Source organism: Stenella coeruleoalba (assembly GCF_951394435.1).
Source record: "Stenella coeruleoalba genome assembly, chromosome: 5".
Taxonomy (NCBI): Eukaryota; Metazoa; Chordata; class Mammalia; order Artiodactyla; family Delphinidae; genus Stenella; species Stenella coeruleoalba.
The window spans coordinates 76,951,398-76,972,655 of NC_137150.1; the positions used below are offsets into that span (position 1 = coordinate 76,951,398).

A 21,258-nucleotide genomic window follows, 5' to 3' on the forward strand; every position below is an offset into this window, starting at 1 on the left:
AGAGGAGAAGAAAACAATGTATGTTTTTGATTGTATTTGCATAAAATTTCTCAGGAAGCATACACAGGAAACTAATAACATTGGTTGTCTCTGTGGAGAACCAGGTAGCTGGGGTATAGGAATGGAAAGGAGGCTTTTAACTATATAGTCCTTTTTATTTTCTGAATTTTAAAACCATATTGGTATATTTGCTATTCAGAAAAAGTTTCTGTCTGCCCCCTCCCATGCCATACTCTGTGCTTTTGCCATGTTTGTTCTGCTGTATTAGCTATGATCACGCTCACTTCTGAGATTTAACACATGGCTTGCTTCCCTCTGCATGGAACATATGCTTCCATCCCCATCCCTGTTCTGACCAGTCCCTCACACAAATCCTCACTCTGCCACTAATGCCTTTTCATTCTTCAAGTCTTGGTATTAACATTTTCTCCAAGAAGCTGACTCTTAAATTAGGTGCTCCTTGTTTTGTTTCATCCATCATAGCACTTACCACACCGTATTGTAACTGTCTACTAGATTGTAAACTTGTAGAGGTGGAACTGTGTCATTCTTGTTCATTTTTGTTGCTTCTACAATAGTCCCTGGCACAATATATAGAAAAATATTTACTGAATATTTATTCAAAAAATATTTACTCAAAAAATATTTACTCAAAAAATATTTACTCAAAAAATATTTACTGAATAAATGAAGTTCTGAACCTATACATCTAGTTCCAACCTCTCTCAAGTTCCAGTCCCATGTCTCCAGTACCTGTCTCGCCTTCTCGTCTTGGTTTTTCCCATTTCAGTTAATGGTACAACTGTTCACCCAGTCTTGAAACTTTGCAGTCATATTTGGTGTCTCCATCTCTCACACTTTGTATAGCAAGTCAGCAGGTCTTAACTGATTCTTAGTGTTTCTGGATCCACATCAGATTACCTTAGTTTGGGCCCTGTTTTCTCACATGCAGGGGTTGTTGCTGTACCTATCTTACTCATCCTCCTGCTGTCCCAGGCATTTACCCCTCTCAGTGTATTCTTCCTAATAACAGCTTAATCTTTCCTAAAATAACTTTGTTCACATTATTTTCCTCCTAGAAACAATGCGCTTCTTTAATGCCTGTGAGATAAAGAACCATTTCAGCATTTTTTCATTTCTAACCCTTCTGTCTGCTGTGTCCTCCCTCTTCTTTGCTTATGAAATCCTGTCTGTGTTTCAAGGTGTTCCCCCACCACCCCCTCCCGTGAAGTGTTTTTTTCCTTACTACTCCTCCCCAGGTATTCTTTAACTTCCGACATGCTTATTTTCCACACCACATCTTTGGCATTTAAAAATGCTTTGTGATGTCTTTCACACTGTTATTTGGAAAGACTGTACCTGTTAAACCACAAGTTTTGTTATTTTTTGAGTTAATTTAATAGGCAAAAATCGGCTTCATTGTAATTTGCATTTCTTTTGTTACTTTGTGAGGTAATTTTCTATTAAAAATATAGTTTCTCTTACCAATTTACATATTAAAGACAGCAATGCTTTTTTCCATTACAAATACTTTTTCACATTGTGTGGTGTGCATTTTAATTTTCATATGAGTTTTTGACATGCAAAAATTTCTATTTGGTGAAATTTTAATTTTTCCCCTATAATTTCTTCTGTTGTTTTTATGCTTGGAAAGTCCTTCACTGTCCCCAAACCAGCTACTAACTAATATTTTCTTCTGCTTTATGGTTTCTTTTTTATATTTACTCTTTAAATAAGTTGCAGATTTATTTTACTGTTTGGGGTTAAGAATTGATTTTTAAAATATTTTCAACTAGTTGCCCCTTATTCTAATACCATCTATTAAATAAGACTACCAGTCATTGGAGAAAGAAAGGATTAATCTTATTACATACTTATTAATTCTTTATAAATACTTGTATTTATTTCTAGACTAGATATCCTATTCTTTTGTTCAGTGATTGATTCTTGAGCCTGTCACATATTATTTTAATCATTATAACTTTATGATTTTAGTTTCTGGTAGAGTGGATCTCTTTGTTCATGTATATTTGTCATGTATATCATCCTCACCTTTGTAAGCTGTTTGATAGCTGGGGGCATATACTTTCAATCTTTGTATCCTATAAAGCACCTGGTATACTTAACTAAGCATGTATTGATTCCTTGACTTCCAGGTAGAGAATTATCAGAAGACTTAAAAATCTGAGACCACTTATGAATTTCTGGCCACTTGATACATTTACCCAAAAGACATTTTCATATGCTATAGGCATAGGAAAGTGAATAAGGCATATTGTGCCATATTAAATATGTTTAGCAGTTGTGAGTGTATATAATGAAACTGCTTTGATAATCTTAGAAATGAATTCTTATTAGCAGTGAGTACTTTTATACATATATAAAGTTATTTCTAAAATTTCAAGGAGAGATGTTATTTCTTTGTATTTTCCAAAAATAAAGTCTTTGAGTTAAAGGTTTACTTCAGTTTGGATTAACACAATAAGTAAAATTTTCAAACTTTTTTCTTTAGGTAATTTTGAATTGCTCAGCTCTGCAGAGTTTATTGCATTTGCTGAGTAGCCCAAAGGAGTCTATCAAAAAGGAAGCATGTTGGACAATATCTAACATCACAGCTGGAAATAGGGCACAGATCCAGGTAATCTCATAGCACCTGTCTTTTGTTCTGTATTTTTATTAGTTAAGGTTTTTTTTCAGTCAGCCTTTAAAGTATGTATAATTTTTCATTATTGCCTTGGAGAACACTAATTTCCAATGTTGTCTTATTTAGTCTACTTCTTACTTTTTTTATCCAACATTATAGAGGTTAAATCTTTTGAAACTTACACTTAGGCCTTGGTTTTTTCTCTTTGCCTTTAATATTTGATGATTTGTCAAAATCTGAGACAAGATCTGTATTTTCAAAATGTTTTTATGGACTTTACGCTAAACAGATTGGCTTTACTCTTGCCAAATAAAATATTTCTTTTCTGGGCTTCCCTGGTGGCGCAGTGGTTGAGAGTCCGCCTGCCGATGCAGGGGACACAGGTTCGTGCCCCGGTCCGGGAAGATCCCACATGCCGTGGAGCGGCTGGGCCCGTGAGCCATGGCCGCTGAGCCTGCGCATCCGGAGCCTGTGCTCCTCAACGGGAGAGGCCACAACAGTGAGGAGCCCACGTACTGCAAAAAAAAAAAAAAAAATTTCTTTTCTAGTGGACCCATATGTTGGATTGCTTCAATTTTTCATGACTCTTTGGGGACCCAGTTTTCTCTAAATGGTTATCTGCCCTTTACTTTTGTCCTTGTACTAGTGGGAGAGTAATCGAAGTGAAAGGCTAAGCCATAGGCCAAATGGTTCAGAATAAGCCATGAGAAAGGCTGGAATAATGAGTTGGAAAAGATATACCGTAGACTTATGGGACTTTGAGCTCAGTGGAATCATAGAGGTCATCTAACCCAACATTCTCAATTAAAGATGAAACTGAGGCTCAGAGAAATAAAATGATTTGCTCAAGGATACCTCTAGTAAATGACAGGACCAAGATGAAGCACCTTTCCACTAAATTTTACTGACTTCCTTCAGTGGTGTAATAGAAAGAGTTCTTGACCAGGAAAGCATGGTTAGTCATCCCCAGGAAGCTGTCAGGGACTGAGATTGATAACTGTGGCATTTTATAGCATGCATCAGGGTGATTTCAGCTGCACTTTATTGTCTGCTACCACCAGGCTCTCATATAGAATTCCTCAGTTTTTTGATAAATGAAATGATATGAACCCATTTTAGGTTCTAGAGCTAAGGAGAAACATGAAGAAAGCAATTTGAGGAAGACTGCTTTAATATATGAGAGGGATTGAGTAAAAGTACTCTGTCTAAAGGCTATTCTGGTAATCTGTGTGGGAGGTGGTGGCTTGGAATAGAATGGTGGCAGTGCTGAAGGAAAGGAAAAGAAGGAAAGGAAAAGATGGACGTTCTGAATTGAGAATGTAAAGGAGACTTGGTGACTGATTGAATTTAGAATGAATAAATAAATAAATAAATATAAAAACAGCCTTTGTAAACTAGAGAGGTTTGAAAGGAGACCTGATACAAAGGGCAGATGATATGTTTAAGGTGGTTAGCAGATGTTAAGTCAGCTGTCAGCCACCTTGGGCTGGGGCCCCAGTGAGAAATGTGGACTGGAGAGGTAGAGCACACATGTGAGAGTGGATGCTATGAGAGAAATGAGAATGGCAGAGGAAAAGAAAGAAAATTGAACTTTTATAATTTGTTATAGTGAGTGGAACAAGAGAGAAAAATAAAAGAGAAAAGAACCCAGGTAGAAAACTAGGAGATTACAAGGTCACAAACTCCAGGGAGGATGTTGTTAGTGATACTAAGTATAGCCAAAAGGTTAAGGATAATGAGGAGTTAAACTCCTTCCAGTTTATTTATTTATTTATTTATTTATTTTTTGCGGTACGCGGGCCTCTCACTGCTGTGGCCTCTCCCGTTGCGGAGCACAGGCTCCAGATGCGCAGGCTCCAGACGCGCAGGCTCCAGACGCGCAGGCTCAGCGGCCATGGCTCACGGGCCCAGCTGCTCCGCGGCATGTGGGATCTTCCCGGACTGGGTCACGAACCTGTGTCCCCTGCATCGGCAGGCGGACTCTCAACCACTGCACCACCAGGGAAGCCCCAGTTTTTTTTTTTTTGTTTTTTTTTGTTTTGTTTTTTTTTTTGCTGTACGCGGGCCTCTCACTGTTGTGGCCTCTCCCGTTGCGGAGCACAGGCTCTGGACGCGCAGGCTCTGTGGCCATGGCTCACGGGCCCAGCCACTCCGCGGCATGTGGGATCTTCCCAGACCGGGGCACAAACCCGTGTCCCCTGCATCAGCAGGCGGACTCTAAACCACTGCGCCACCAGGGAAGCCCCCCAGTTTATTTTTAACAGGGGAAGGGTGTCATTAGTGAAGCTAGCTGAAAAGTTATAATTAGTGTCATGAACAGTTTTACAACTCTTGTAATTTCCCTTTCCATTTAATTTTTTCATTCCAGACTGTGATAGATGCCAACATTTTCCCAGCCCTCATTAGTATATTACAAACTGCTGAGTTTCGGACAAGGAAAGAAGCAGCTTGGGCCATCACAAATGCAACTTCTGGAGGATCATCTGAACAGATCAAGTAAGTACTAGCCAAGTAGTATCTTGTAAATTAAAGGAAAATTACTGTCTCCCAATTAAGAATGCTCAGCTCTAGCCTCTTGGAAGATTGTTCTCAGTTTCATAATTAGACTCAAGCGTATATTTGATTCCTTATATCGCTCCCATTCTCTGTTGCTGAAGATAATTCTGGGATGTGAGAGGGAAGGCATATTTGAGGTTTGAGGCGATTGAAATACTTATAGGGGTGGCTTGAGCCTACTCTCAAGCTGCTTGATCAAAAACATCTTGGGTAGTCTAGAAGGTTACTTGTAGAATTCTTAGAGTCTAACTTTAATAGCTAACTCTTGCTATTTCTAGTTTAGATGTCTTAATAGTAGAATTGGACAGACTTGAAAGAGATGTATTGATATGCCTTAAAATAAAGTGCCAAATTTAGTAGAGGCAGGTCTCCTAAAGGACTATGTTATTCAGTAAAGGGAGAGGTCTGTGTATTAGCTTGAGACTTAAATGGCCCCTAGGGCAGCAACTTATAATCTTAATGGCTAGAGTAGGCATAAATATGGATAGGAATCAATTCCTCAAAGGAACATCATATAATCAGATGGTTAATTGTGGATATATACAGTATTTCAGATAGAAAAAAAAAGAAGAATGGAACCTAGACTCTTAGCCTGCCTTAAGATTCTTTGGGGAATTCAAATGAGAATATGGTTACCAATGAGTGTTAAAGCATTTAACCCCTTCTATATATGTAGTAATATGGGGGAAACATAGCTACTTCTGATATTGTTGCTTTGTGGGTTAAATGCAGGTGCTCAACCAGTGCTGATTTTTTAGTGCTCTGTTGGGAATTTCAACATGAGAAGGTAAAGTAGTCCTAAGATTTCAGAAACTGATCAGAAAATAAGATTACAGAAAATAAGTATGTACCTGAAATAATACAACTTAAATAGATTAACACATGCAGTAGCTATTTCGGTGAAGTTCATCATGGATAGGTTAGCCAAGGAGGACTTCAAGTGGTCTTCAGAGCATATTTGTAGGGGATTGGGTCTTTTTTAACCTCTAGAGTTCGGTCTGGGGTACTATGATTTTTAAGTATGCCACCACCAGATGGCAGTAATATGAAGTAATATAGAAGTTATTAGAACAGTTGATGGTTGTCTTATGTTCAAATTCAGATTTATAATTATTGTCACTATATTTTATACCAAATATGTTTTCTTAATTGAAATAGTGAAACTGTACAGGTACATATTTTAAAGACATTTTAAAATACTATGGTATCTTTCATCAGAAAGTATTCAGGGGTATTTTGCTCTGTTAGAGAGGAATGGAATGCCTACTATCCCTTTTTACAATTCAGCATAGCTATTTATAATAATAGAGTTAATTATCAGTCTCCTAGCAGTTTTTTATTAACTGGGTAAAGAGTTATCTTGAAGGATTATTATAAAACTATTATGGTCCAAATTATAGAAAATAAGCTGTCTTTATTACTGATAAAAGACATCTGTGTGGCTTCTGCTTATTGTTGAGAAGACAAGATTTAGATGCAAGAACCAGTTAGAATAACTTAGGAAGTACTCATAATTTTAGGTTAAATATAATCAAATGCTAATACATACTACAGTTCTTAAAAATGAAGGATAAAGAATGTTGCCTGGAATTAAAGTTTCATGAAAGAGATGAAACTTGACATTTGGGTAGAGATTTGGCAGTTTTGGAGGAGAGAGAATAGCATGAGGCAATATGCACAGTAAATGTTATTGGAAGAGGCAAATCAATCTTGCTATAGGTTATTCTGTGCAGGGATGAGGAATTAAGTAATTGATGGACTCTGAAAACTGGAATGAAGGCCTTACTCTTGGGAAGCAGGGAAGTCCCAAGAACATAGTGTTTTGAGGAGAGGAAAGAGAGCAATTAAGATGCCATTGCAGTAGTTTAGTATACTGTGATGGCCAGAATTAAGGTAATAGCTGTAGGGACTTCCCTGGTGGTCCAGTGGTTAAGACTCCATGCTTCCACTGCAGAGGGCACGGGTTTGATTCCTGGTCGGGCAACTAAGATCCCGCATGCTGCCAGGTGTGGCAAAAAAAAAGTGTTGTAGCATGAGGTATGGGTCTAGATATGGGAAATAACGATCTGTAGGATTTGGTGGCAGGTTAACAGATTGCAAAGGAAAGGAAAGAGCCAAAGATGACCGGAGAAAAAGGTGGTGCTGTTGATAAAATTAGGACACAGAAGAAGCAAAATCCTGTTTGAGAGGGATGGCTTTATTTATTTAATTTTGGCTGCGTTGGGTCTTTGTTGCTGCGTGTGGGCTTTCTCTAGTCGTGGTGAGCCGGGGCTACTCTTTGTTGTGGTGCGAGGGCTTCTCATTGTGGTGGCCTCTCTTGTTGCGGAGCATGGGCTCTAGGTGTGTGGGCTTCGGTAGTTGTGGCATGTGGGCTCAGTAGTTGTGGCTTGCGGGCTCTAGAGTGCAGGCTCAGCAGTTGTGGCGCACGGGCTTAGTTGCTCCACGGCATGTGGGATCTTCCCGGACCAGGGCTTGAACCTGTGTCCTCTGCACTGGCCGGCGGATTCTTAACCACTGCGCCACCAGGGAAGTTCCGAGAGAGATGGTTTAAGACACAGTGAGTTTGTTTTTCATCAGAAGAAATATTTGAGAAATATAATTCACTTTTCCAGATAGTAAATTCTAGCGGACTAAATTTCCTTACCCAGAAAATTTTCTTAATGGAAGCCTTTTCTGCCACAAAAGCCAGCTAGCGTCAGTGACCAGTGATTGCTTTATCCAAGTGTTTGAAATACACCACCCATTGGAGCCAGTTCCAGACTTTAACCATAGAATTGTGCCTGTTTTCCAGTCATCTTTTAAAGTCTTCAGACTTTCCTGAGGACATACTTCTTGCAGTGCTTTTCTCAAAGTAACATGATTTTCCAACTCCTATACAGCCCAGGTCCTCTGATGACCTGTTTTGCTTTTTGGTGCAAATTGCTATCTTTGGAGAAACTTGCATCAGTAGTGAAATACCACTATGGTGGTCTTAAATCTCCAAAGATGAGTGGTTGCATCAGAAAACAGCACCTTGAATTCCTCTGATCTTGTAAGGAGGTATAATTTAAGTGGCTAGAATTGGGAACCCAAAACTCATTTAATGAACTGTGCCATAATAATAATAATACCATATTTTTGCAAATATAAAACCTCACATCTTCAAAACTCTGGATTTACTTATTAGCACTTTTTTTTTTTTTTTTTTTGCGGTACGCGGGCCTCTCACTGTTGTGGCCTCTCCCGTTGCGGAGTACAGGCTCCGACGCGCAGACTCAGTGGCCATGGCTCACGGGCCCAGCCGCTCCGCGGCACGTGGGATCTTCCCGGACCGGGGCACGAACCCGTGTACCCTGCATCAGCAGGCGGACTCTAAACCACTGCACCACCAGGGAAGCCCTTATTAGCACATTTTTGGGTAGAGTTTTTCAATAAGAAAGTTTTAGTCAGTATTTATTCATTTAATTATATACAAGTTCTAGAAGCTTTCTAGAACTTAAAATTTGTTTTTAATTCTGAATCATTTTCAGAACACTGGTTTTCATAATAAAAGGTTTCACAACCAGACAGTATTACAAAAGTAAATGAGGTTTTTAAAGGCGACGTAAGGATTAGAGGTTACTGAGCCAAGCTTTCTAGATGGGAGAGAAAATCATATCAAGCATAGACCATGATCAAGTTTGCAGACAATTTGGAGATTCTGAACAAATCTCTGAAATCCAGTTGGTGTTCTATAGACTTGCCTATATAGGCCAGTGAAGTTTAAGTGTAGACATGTAAGTCATCTGTTTAATTAACTACTCTAAAATTTTGCTGGGGTTTAGTGACAGACTTAGTCTTTGATTCCCAGACTTTTCCATTTCAGGAAACTGAGGCACAGAGAGATCAGATAACTTGTCCAAAGTCATCCAGCTTTTTTTTTTTTTTTTCTCCAAAGTCATCCAGCTTGTATGTAGCACAGCTGGGATGTTGTAGTGGTGGTTATCTCTGGGTACTTTTTATTTTTCTTTATGCTTTTCTATGTTTTTCAAATTTGCAGCAACTAACATTTATAATCTAAAGAGGCTTGGTTTTGTTTTTTTTAAGAAAAACAGTGAGAATTATGTAAATACGTTGAAGGAATGGTTAACAGTTTTTAGTGACTAAAAACTGTGGTGTAAAGGAAGGGGAAATGGTCAGAAATGGCTTCATGCCTTACCTAGTCTCTTTATGACTGACCTAGTCTATTCCTAGGACATATCATCTAAATTGTCAGTAAATATTTAAATAAAATTACACACAATACTGTTAAATTCATTCCTTTGTAAATAATAAAGCTAAATATTACATAAAACTTTTTAAAAAATTAAGCCTTTTTAAAGAACATTTTTAGATTTACAGAAAAATTTAGATAATACAGAGTTCCTGTATACTTCCCTCCCTTCTAAGTTTCTTCTAGTAAAATCTTTTGCTTTAGTGTGGTTACATTTGTTATAGTTAATGAACCAGTACTGATACATTATTAGCTTAAGTTCATATTTTATATTAAGGATTATTCTTTGTGTTGTACAATTATAGGTTTTGATGAATGTTTCCACCATTGTAGTATTATTTACTGCTCTAAAAATCCCCTCTGCTTCACCTATTCATCACTACTCCCTTACTTCCATCCCTCAAATCCCTGGCAACCACTATTCTATTGCCTTTATAAAAGTTTTCTGTTTTCCAGAATGTCATATAGTATGGAGTCTTTTCAGACTAGCTTCTTTCACTTAGCAATATGCATTTAAGGTTCCTTCACATCTTTTCATGGCTTGATAGCTCATTTTATTTCTTTTTATCACTGAATAATATTCCATTGTCTGAATGCACTACAGTTTATTCAGTCACCTATTGAAGGACATTTTGGTTGCTTCTAGTTTTTGGCAGTTAGGAATAAAGCTCCTGTAAATAATTCTTGTACAGGTTTTTGTGTGGACATAAATTTTCATCTCAATTGGGTAAACGTCTAGGAGTGTGATTGCTGGATCATATGGAAAGCTTTGTTAAAAAACCAAAAACCAAAACCTGCCAAGCTGTTTTTCCAAGTGGTTATCATATTTTGCATTCCCACCAGCAAAAAAAATGAGAGTTGTTTCTCCACATCCTTACCAGTGTTTGGTATTGTCAGTGTTTTGGATTTTAGCCATTTTAATAGATATGTAGGGGCATCATTGTTTTGATTTGCAGTTCCTGAATGACATATGATGTTGTGTCTTTTCATATGCTTTTTTGCCATCAGTATATCTTTGTTGAGATCTTTTGCCCATTCTTAAATTCTGTTTTCTTATCTTTGAGTTTTAAGAGTTCTTTGTACACAGTAGAATTGGCTTGTTGGGCTTGTGCCGGCGCTGGCTTTAGCACCAAGTGTGTCCTGTTTCAGAGGTGTGGTTACCTATAGAAACAAAAATGAAATTAATCAAAACTATACCATTTTGAAGAATCACTCATAGTCAAAGTAAGAGTATTCCAGTTTCTTCGAGTCTAATAATTGTGGAGGGAAAAAAAATGGTGATGGTGCCAGAGAACTGTTTTTTTTTAAAATTTATTTGTAGCTTTTTTTTTTTTTGACAAGGTGTAGGTTGTATGGTTGAATGGGTGCCTACTTTTATTTCTACAGTGAATTTGAGGATTTCCCTCCTACCAATTTCATAGAAGTTTTATGAAATGAAAAGCTTTGTTTGACTAAATTGTTCTTTGTATTAATTTAGGTACCTCGTAGAACTGGGCTGTATCAAGCCACTCTGTGATCTCCTCACAGTCATGGACTCTAAGATTGTACAGGTTGCCCTAAATGGCTTGGAAAATATCCTGAGGCTTGGAGAACAAGAAGCCAAAAGGAATGGCACTGGCATTAATCCTTACTGTGCTTTGATTGAAGAAGCTTATGGTAAGATAGATTGTTTAATAGATGTCCTGAAATTATTTTTTTCCTTTTTCTCCATGCTTTTCTGGCTTGTCTACACCTGTCATTAGCAAACTCATACAAAAAAGTTGTTCTCTTATGAGTAATATTTAGTATGCAGAATTGGAAAAGAAGATGCATTGTAGATGTGAAGAGAAGCAAGTACCCTTTTAAGTTGAGCCCTTTTTACACTGGGCTGTTAGGATCTTCCATTCCCTGACTCTGCTTGCCATTGTGGGTACTTCTGTATTCTTACTAGTCCATCTGAGCCTCAAGAGCATCCATATCTACTGTAGACAATGCCCGACTCCACTCCTTTTCTCTTGTAAGATTTTAGAGTTCTGATTTTGAGTTGCATCCCCCGATTCCTGTGTTCCTAAAGTGTTCTTGACTGTAAACTCTAAGAGTTTCATTAGAAACAGTAGAGTCACTATCTGCTGTTTGGTTTCCTCATTCTTCCAATCTCAGTTCTAACTGTACTCTTAATCACTGGTTTACCACTGTACTTTAAAACTTCTAAGTTCCCTAAGTGATTTTAATGCATAGCCAGGATTGAAAACCACTGCTCTAGGGTTTGTTTATTCCTAAAATTGGAATTAGGGATCATAGGGCACATTCATCTTCAAATTTATCAGATAATGCAGAATTGTTTTCCAAAATGACTTTAACAGTTTACCATTTTTTAAAGGCCTGATTATAAAAACTATATTCCTGCTTAGTGTAAGAAATTTTGAAATGTATGAAAAGACAAATGTTCCTCTACCCAGATCTTTTGCCATAGGAGAGAACTTTTGTTAATTTTTGGATGTGTGTGTGTGTGTGTGTGTGTGTGTATATATATATATATATATATATATATATATATATATATGGATACATATATGAATATGTATTTTTTTCTTCTGAGCAGTGTTAACATTTATTTCCAGTATCGCTGTAGCAGTTAGATTGCTTATGGCTATAGGTAAAAGAAAGCCTAGCTCAGATGTGCTTAAACTTAATAAAGGGAGGAGTATGTGTTGGCTAATTGTTCTGGTTAGACTTCTTAGTTTAAGCAATAGAAATTGATTCTGATTGATTTAAGGATATTACACATGTGTTGAAATGATATTGGATAGCTCAGGGCCTAGGTAGATAGAACCAGAGCAAAGAATAAATTAGGCCACAGACACAGTCCAATAGGAAAACTTCTGTTCCTGGCCTTGGGCACAGGATGATGTGACTGTTATGGAAACTGCTGCTTCTGGGGACTGGCTGTTTCTTGCACACATGTTTAAGATGTCAGTTTGCAATAGTATTATTCAGATGTAATCCCAGCAATGTTTTCTATGTTGCTGCAAGATGCTTATGAGATACAGAGAATCTTCCTTTTATGTCAAGGAAAGAGACATGGCAAAATACAGTTTTATTAGAATTTCCAACAGATATACAACAGATTTTTTTTTTTTAATTCTTCATTCTAGGTCTGGATAAAATTGAATTCTTACAGAGTCATGAAAACCAAGAGATCTACCAGAAGGCCTTTGATCTCATTGAGCATTACTTCGGGACCGAGGATGAAGACAGCAGCATTGCACCCCAGGTTGACCTTAGCCAGCAGCAGTACATCTTCCAGCAGTGTGAGGCACCTATGGAAGGTTTCCAGCTTTGAAGCAATACTCTGCTTTCATGTCCCCGTGTCAGACCAGGCTACCCAGTCGAGTCCTCTTGTGGAGCCCACAGTCCTCATGGAGCTAACTTCTCAAATGTTTTCCATAATACTGTTTGCGCTCATTTGCTTGCCTTGCGCACCTGCTCTCTTACACACATCTGGAAAACCTCTGGCTCTCTGTGGTGGAATACCCTTCTAATAAAAGGGTAACCAGAACGGCCCGCTCTCTTATGGAAAACCCCTAGGCTGTGGAGATCCGCACTTATATATTAGAGTCATGGGAATATACACATAATAATGTGGCTCCCTTTTTTTTTTTTCTGGGGGAAAAAAGAGGACTCCTCATTCCCTTTAATGTGGGAAAAAATACATTAAAAGATGAGACTAAACCTTTATCTTGAATTTCACACAACTACTTGCAACAAGGGAGATGTTTAGACCTGTTATGTACTTCAGAGTACTTTTCATGAGTTCTTCCACAGTGAACCCTTGGATTACCTGGTGGCTTTTTCTAGCCAAATTTGCATTAATCCTTACTGAGATTGGATGGTTTTCTTTCCTCTGTTGGCGCCATTCTCCACAGATATTCAACCATCCGCTCCCTCACCTTCAGCCTTCAGTGAATGTGCTTTCTAGTTGTCAGGAATGCTGAAGAATTAACACTTTGACTCTTAAATGTGATACTGGTTTGAAGATTCCCTTAGAGCAAAAAGGAGAGGGGCACATATTAATTTGTATGGCTACTGCTTCTCTTTGGTCTTATGTGTCTTAGGATTTGGAAGTGGTTCAATTCTATTGCTGGTATGAAGACTTAGAATCCTTAGTGATCGAAACCGTATCCTGTAATTCAATAAACAAGTTAAAAACAAATAGAAAAAAAAAAGCCCTCTGATTTTCCCAAACTTAACCAGTGTGACTAGAGGCTGTGTTTCTGCATTAAAACAAATGTTTCAGGCTTTGTGGTCCTGATCAAGGTCCTCATTAAATTGGAGTTCACCCTAGGTGCTTTTCCCCTCTGTGACTGGCAAGTAACACATGCTTTTAAAGGTTACTTAGGGAATTCTTTTTTTTTTTTCCCTTAGTTGGGTGCAGCTGGATTCTAATGTATTCATGCTGCACATAAGTAACATCTTTATCTTAAATAACCATCTTCTGGACATGACCTGTTTAACCCAAATAAGGGCAGTGATCTTTTTCTTATAACCTCATTGTTCCCTAATCATTTCATTTCATCTCCTACTAGTACTACCCAGTCAAGTCCCCTCCATAAAATAAAAACAGTTCTACGTTCTGGCTCATTAAATGATGACTGCAATCTCTACCTGCAAATGGCGCTTCCAGTACTGTCTTCAGTGATCCACATTTGTGCTCAGACTGGAATGAAAAAATAAGCTTAATTGCCAAGAGAACTGCAACTGAGTTCAATACGACTTCTTGGTGCTAGTTGGCCATCTTGACTCAATGTTGGGATATATTATCAGAGAAGATTTTTTGTTGATGTGCTGTTCAAAATGAATTCTGAAGGAAAAGTTGCTCACTTTTTCAGAGAATATCCTTTTATTAAACCTCTTTAATTTTGTCCTCTTCTAGAATTCATTATAACCCCAAAGCATAACTATTTGGAAGTTCCCCTGGCAAGCTGTTATGTCTCTGGTAAATCCTGCTGAACTTTAGGGACATTCAGAGCTTTCATACCTCATCATGTTATTTAAGCAGCCAACTTACGTGATCTGATTTAAACTTTAAAAAATCCACTTCATTCAAAGTAGAAAGATACAAAAACAGAGGACATTTATCAGCCAAGCGTGTGATGCATTTTTTGCATCTAGTCTGTAACTGTGTCTGTGCTCTGGATGGATACCGTCTGATGTCTGTCTGTTACTGATGGAGCAGCCACGCAAAACTAGTCAACTCCCATCTATAACTGTTACTTTTTCTAGTGCTGCTTTGTGCTGAAAGAACATTTTAGTTTACTGCACTTGACCTGTAAAAGACTTTGATTCTTTGTAATTTTAGGGACAAATTAGGTGGTTAATTTAAAGAAAAACTTTCAATGTTGCCTTTACATCACATTAAAATATAACTTCTTTCAGAAGGGTAATATAAACACTGATTCATAGTAAAAATCTTGTTTTTAGCTTTGACTTTTTCGTGGCTGAGTTTTTTTAAATTGTAAATTACTGGTAACACATTTCTCTAGGATGTTTTAAATCATGTACCTTCTATTGGATAATTTTAAAAATTTCAGCTCATTTTGATAAACCAATTTGAATGGAAAAAATATAAAACAAAATTATTTCCCCAAGTTAGCAAGAAGAGCATACATTGGGAATTTTTGCTAGCAATTGCAGGTGTCTCAATGAATGAATTAAAACAAAGAAAGTCCATTTAACTAATGTCTATTTTCTGTCTAAAACAAGAGGAATTTATCTTGCTCCTGTCCTAGAAGTTCATGAGCCATGAGATAACGAGCTAATTTTTTGCAATGAATTTTTTTTAATATAAAAGTTGGAATTGATAAAAAGTTAAATCCCAGCATAATTGTTGTAACTGATAAAGCAGCCTTTTTGGTAATAGGATGACATTTAGGAGGTAGCTGTTAAGTCCTATTTTTAGTTCTCTACCTGGCAGATTGTATCAATTTACTTTATTGTATAATCTTATCACTAAGATGTTACTTATTACAAAAAAAGCATGCTAATTTCAACACAGGAAAACTCTTCTGTAGTTTAATATACTGATGGGGTGGGGGTGGGAAGTGGCTTGATTTTACTTTCCTTTCCTTTTCTTCCTCCTCCAAACTTTCAAAGTGTATTCTTTGAAATGAGAACTTTAGTGGGAAAAAAAGCATTGATAACATTTGGGATGTAAAGGCACTTTGTATCTGAAGGACCAGGAGGTAGATAACGGCCAGATTGAGAGACACCAAAAAAGGTAAAGATGATAGATACGAAGAATGGTGAGAATTAGGAGACAGAGTTCTCCATGGAACATTTAATTCATGTTGTCACTAAGTAATTAGAACCCTTTTGAACTTAACTTATATCAGCTGTACTGTTTTCGAAAATTCTATTGCCCTAGGATTGTTCCTTCCATCTGCCAGATAAAGCTGAATGGGATCTGGGTCATTTTTCATCGTTATTGTTACAGATATAAACTTTAACAGTTATCCCATAATAAATCTGAATTATTCCAGATTGTTGCTGACTTTGCATAAGGAAAAATATGTAGTATATTTTATTAATCAAACTTTGTCAACTATCCTTTGTTGTACATGGCCACCCACGGGCAACTATGAATTTACTTCTCTAGTGCTAAATAAATATTTCAGTTATTTAATACCCCAATTTGGGGTTGCATTATGAAAGAGTTTTCCTCAGGTTGAAGAATTTTTCTTTCTCGCTAATGAATTTTGTGAACATTTTTATATCAATAGGCAAGTCATTATAGCTGTTTAAGGGCTTGGGGCTTTTTACATATATTAGAAATTGTGATGTCTAAGGGTGATTTTCACTAAAGAAAAGGGATCCACTTTTAGAAAGAGGTATTATTTGCTTTTCATATTTATTTACTATGTTCTACCTCCTACATTCCAAAATTTGCTCATTTGCAGAGACAGGTATACATATATATGGAAGTCTCAAATCTGAATTTTTTGCCATCTGAAGTTAACAGAACCATTTTCTTCTGTTGTGAGGTGAGCAGAGTAAATATATATCTACCCCGCTGGGAAATATTCTTGGCTATCTTTTTCTATCATCAAAAGTTAAAGTTACGTATATATCTTTAAGAAGCTGAAGTAATTGAAGGCAGATGTAGTACTACTAGTACAGTAAGTCTGCTCTAACTTGGAGAATATTCTGTAACATGCTTTATTGTCAGAAAAGGATAGGTAGCAACAGTGGGTACCAGAGCATCAGAAGAATGTGATAAAGTAAAATAAATTATATGCTGATTCTAAAAATATCAGATTGCTACTGGACATAAAATTCATCTGGAAGTTTTGGGGTAATAAGAAAGGATTAAGGGTAGATGAAGTTCCATTCTGTTTTCAGCTAGGGGTAGACAAGGAAGTCCCAGTCTGTTTTCCTACAGGTCACATAAAGGCAACTAGTCGTTATTTGAACCATTGTTGTGTTCCAGGTGCCTGGCTAAGTAAGGGCTTTCACTTTTTCTCATTTAATCCTTCAACTGCTCTTTGAGGTGGATAATTGTCATTATGTTATAGTGACAAAATCAACACTTAGGAGAATTTACTTTGCCTCAAGGTCACAGCCCTTGGACACTGTCTAAAGGTGGGGAAGAGCCCTGCAGGTTGTGTGTCTTGAAGAAAGCAGTAGTCACAGTGAGGTGTTCTGTGCCAAGAATTCCCAGAACAAGACACAGCAACCATAGCGGGGCCAACTCTTGTTTTGTTGGGCCATTCTTTCTCGTTCTTCCTTATCAGTCCCCTTGAAATGACTAAATCGGGTATGAATTGCTTTTAGGTTACATAATCTGGAGTGTAGACCCTCTCAGTCCAAACATCTTTCCCCTTCTGTGGTGCTAAAATTCTGTATGACCTGACAAGTTAAAAATAATATATAAATGATTGATTTTGAGTTTAGAAGCATAATGGCTAAACTCAGAAACATGTTTCCATTCAACAAACTCAAATGTAGGAAGTACTGACAGAGAGGGAAAGGCTTTGGAACAAAGAACGCTGCCATAGAAAGCAGTGCCATCCATGGATGTGAATTTAACACAGCTTCCTAAAGGAGTGTCAACACAGGAGTGTCCAAAGTTTAAAAAAATGACCTTTTAATGTATGTTGTTGAGTATGTTCTGCTTACCTCGTCATTTTGACCACTCTGTCCTTTCTCAAAGTGTTCCTACACTTTGATTTGGAATTGGTTCTAATGATTCTTTGTACTTGAATGTGGTTGGTCAGGCCATGGATGAGTGCCTTGCACACAGTAGACATTCAATAAATATTAAATGACTGAAGGAATGTGCATCTATGTGATATTAGTAAAGGGTACTTGGGTACCAAAGAAAGCTCAAAGGAATTCCTTTATGCTGCTGTTTGAAACAAGGATTAGCAACTCTTTAGTGTCTCAAAATTTAAGTGTTTTATATGTAGTTCCCTTTCAGGAGACATAATTTGACCTGAAGTTTACAAAAGCAAACGCTGTCATAACACAGGTTTGTTATATTAAAACAAACAAAAAAACCCCCCCAAAAAACCCTATGCCTTCTGAGAAAAGTTAATGGGTATATTTTACAGGGTAACTAATATATAATCAATACCATGTTTATATATACACCAGAAATAGCTCATCAGTCTCTTCTGGCATACTCTAAAAAGAAAACATTTTTTTGCCAATTATATCCAACCAATGTGGAAGTGGTGGTTGCCTTATTAGGCTATTAAATGTTTTTCATTTTTACACATTATATGTATTGCTGCATGAGAATACTTTCTTTATACATTCTTCCAATTTAAGTGACAAATCAGTAGAAACAGAAAGATGTATTTATTCATTCTGTGATTGCTTCTCTACCATTTTTGACATTCCACTGACCAGGTATTTTTTCTGAAAACAAAAAATCTTAAAACAGTCTTAGTTCCTGCAGACTACACTATCATCCATAGTACACAATTGTAGGGTTTACAAGTTTATTAAAGCTAGCTTAGATGACTGTTGCCCCTATTTCATTTGCCATTTTGAAAAAAAGTATTTTTTTAAAACATCTTTATTGGAGTATAATTGCCTTGCAATGGTGTGTTAGTTTCTGCTTTATAACCAAGTGAATCAGTTATACATATACATATGTTCCCGTATCTCTTCCCTCTTGCATCTCCCTCCCTCCCACCCTCCCTATCCCACCGCTCTAGGTGGTCACAAAACACAGAGCTGATCTCCCTGTGCTATGCGGCTGCTTCCCACTAGCTGTCTATTTTATGTTTGGTAGTGTATATGTCCATGCCACTCTCTCACTTCGTCTCAGCTTACCCTTCCCCCTCCCCATATCCTCAAGTCCATTCTATAGTAGGTCTGTGTCTTTATTCCCATCTTAACCCCTAGGTTCTTCATGACCTTTTTTTTAAAAAAAGTATTTTTCTAATTAAAAATCAATAATGGTCATTTCTGTGATCTTGAATGTTTTTCCAAAGAATGAAATTACTCTCTAAATTCCTTTATCTATACCCACTTAACCTGAGGAAGCCAAAGGAGCCCAGCGGGTGCCCACAATATGGATCACTGCCCTATCTAAAACACTTGGCCCCAGCATTATTTATGGGTAAGGAGAAAATAGAAACCCAGAAGACCACAGTGGTGGGGAGAGATCTGCGAAGGCTGGAGTGCAAATTAGTATACAAAGAGTGTAGAATCTTCCAAGATTAACTTCTGATAATGAGGAGAGCCCTCTTGGGAAGTCCACACTTACTGGTCTGATTTGCTGGGGGCAGTCCCAGTTTTTAAATCAACACCTGTTAATTATTTTAGTGCCCCGTTTCACTTTAAAGAAGTCTCAGTTTAGATAAGTTGCATGGCCACCCCATATTTAGCCCAAAGAGATGCTTGTATATTTAAATTGCTAGTGGTCTTAGGCAACTGGGTATGTATAGAGTTCTATTATGCTTGATTTTTGAGGTCTGGATTTGGTAATCAGTTGCTACGAAGGACGTCAGTCAAGTTGTTCCTCAGTATAGGAATCACTCCCAGGCCGTGTTTAAGGTCTGACACACATACCCACCCCCCCATCCCCAATTTTTTTAGAATTAAAAAAAAATGACCCATTTGTGGCAATATTTCTACTTAGAATTGCAACTTTACTGGGTGGCAAGGAGAATAAACCTTTCAACCACAGATGAGACTTTCAGTTCTAAAACTTCTATGGGAAATTTAAAGAAACTTTAATGGGAGAGAAACTTCCAAATCCCCTATCTGGTGAAGATTAAAAGTAGCAAAAATAGAAATGATTAAAAACGGGACCGAGTAAGGAATTTTGCTTGAGAGCCCCAAATGCAAATCTCTAGTTATGGTCTCAGCCACTTTGGATTTATTTGTATCAGTATTCCCTATTCCTACACCCTCCACAGTTGCTGATGCTCCCCTCCTCCCAAGGAAGTAAACTAATTCTTTGTCCTAATCCATACGGACTACAATATTAGGACTACATGTTAGTATTAGAACATGACTAATGAATAAAGACTTAACTAGTTATGTTCATAGCTTTTTCTTTACACGACTTCCTGATGCTATTCATAAAAACACTGCAGACACCAAGAAATGAATTTTAATACTGAAATCTCTCACTCAAATTTTGGGAAAATCTGACACAAAATCATTTCTGGATATTCCTGTCAACACATTCTTAATTGTGTGCCCCCTCTCTCCCTCATGCTTGTGGTATTTCTAGTGGGCTAAATATACTCCAGTACCAACACCCATCTTAGCCCTCAGACCATGTGTTTACCTTGTCTAATTGCCTTTCTTTACTCTGTTGCAAAAATACAGATTTACTTATATTCTTTGAAACAAAGCCTATGTTCTGTGAAGTGCTTTTAAATTTATTTTTTAATGAGTTATTTAGAGTGTTTCTAAGCTTCCCAGTAAAAATCACTCTAACCCTGGCAAATGGGAGGAGGAAAGGAGAGGGAGGAGGTGGAGTTTAATCAGATTAAGATAATGTATAAAAATGGATGCTTCAAACCATTTTAAAGATGCTCTTCCCATTCTCAGCACCACATTGTGTTTACACTGTTAATTTGCACTAGCTAAGTCAATTCCTGTCTACATTCCAAACTAGAGTAGTACAGTCTTTAAGTAATGAGGTTTTTACTAGTTTATTCTAGATGATCTAATTATGCTGTTGTGCCTTATGAAAGCAAGACTTTAAATTATCCCCAGTATGTATAGGACAGGAGACCCTTTATTTCCAAATGCTTTAATTGGTGACTGACAGAAAACATCATGAGACACATTTGCCTCTTCACTTCAACTGGCTACCAGGAAAACCTTTCAAACAACACTAACAGCCTCTCTTGGGCACTCTTTATTGAGCAATTACGGTCGACTCTCCCTATATGTGGGTTACACATCCTCACATTCAACCAACCACAGATCAAAAATCTTCCCCCCCAAATCCTGAAAGTTCCAAAAAGCAAAACTTGAATTTGCTTCATCCTGACAACTATGTACATAGCATTTGTATTAAGTATTTTAAGTAATCTAGAGATGATTTAAAGTATAGGGAAGGATGTGAGTAGGTTATATGAAAATACTCCAGCATTTTATACAAAAGACTTGAGCGTCCAGTGGATTTTGGTATGATGTGTGGCGGGGCGGGGGGGAGGGTGTCGTGGAACCAATTCCCTGTAGATACCAAGGGACAGACTATACAGGATTGGAGAAAATAGTCAGGCTTCCATTTTTGGTAAACTTATTCTTGTTTAAAGAGTAATTTACACCTGAAAAGCATCTATCCTTCACGTACTTCACAGCCACTAATCATTTC

At 37.4% G+C, this 21,258-nt stretch overlaps 1 protein-coding gene across 3 annotated transcripts in view; it reads left to right on the forward strand.

Annotated features, from left to right (window-relative positions):
* The window catches only part of KPNA1 (karyopherin subunit alpha 1), a 75,512-nt gene extending 57,602 nt beyond the window's left edge, over positions 1 to 17,910 (forward strand). Inside the window, exons 11-14 of one of the 3 annotated variants that reach the window (XM_079923401.1) lie at positions 2,513 to 2,638; positions 5,013 to 5,140; positions 10,909 to 11,087; positions 12,566 to 17,908. In XM_079923401.1, the coding sequence (XP_079779527.1) occupies positions 2,513 to 2,638; positions 5,013 to 5,140; positions 10,909 to 11,087; positions 12,566 to 12,753 (621 nt within the window). In that variant the 3' untranslated portion in view covers positions 12,754 to 17,908. Of the gene's footprint in view, positions 1 to 2,512; positions 2,639 to 5,012; positions 5,141 to 10,908; positions 11,088 to 12,565 lie in introns of all 3 variants that reach the window. The other 2 variants (XM_079923402.1, XM_079923403.1) reach the window with 2 other exon arrangements.
* The last annotated feature ends 3,348 nt before the right edge of the window (positions 17,911 to 21,258 follow it).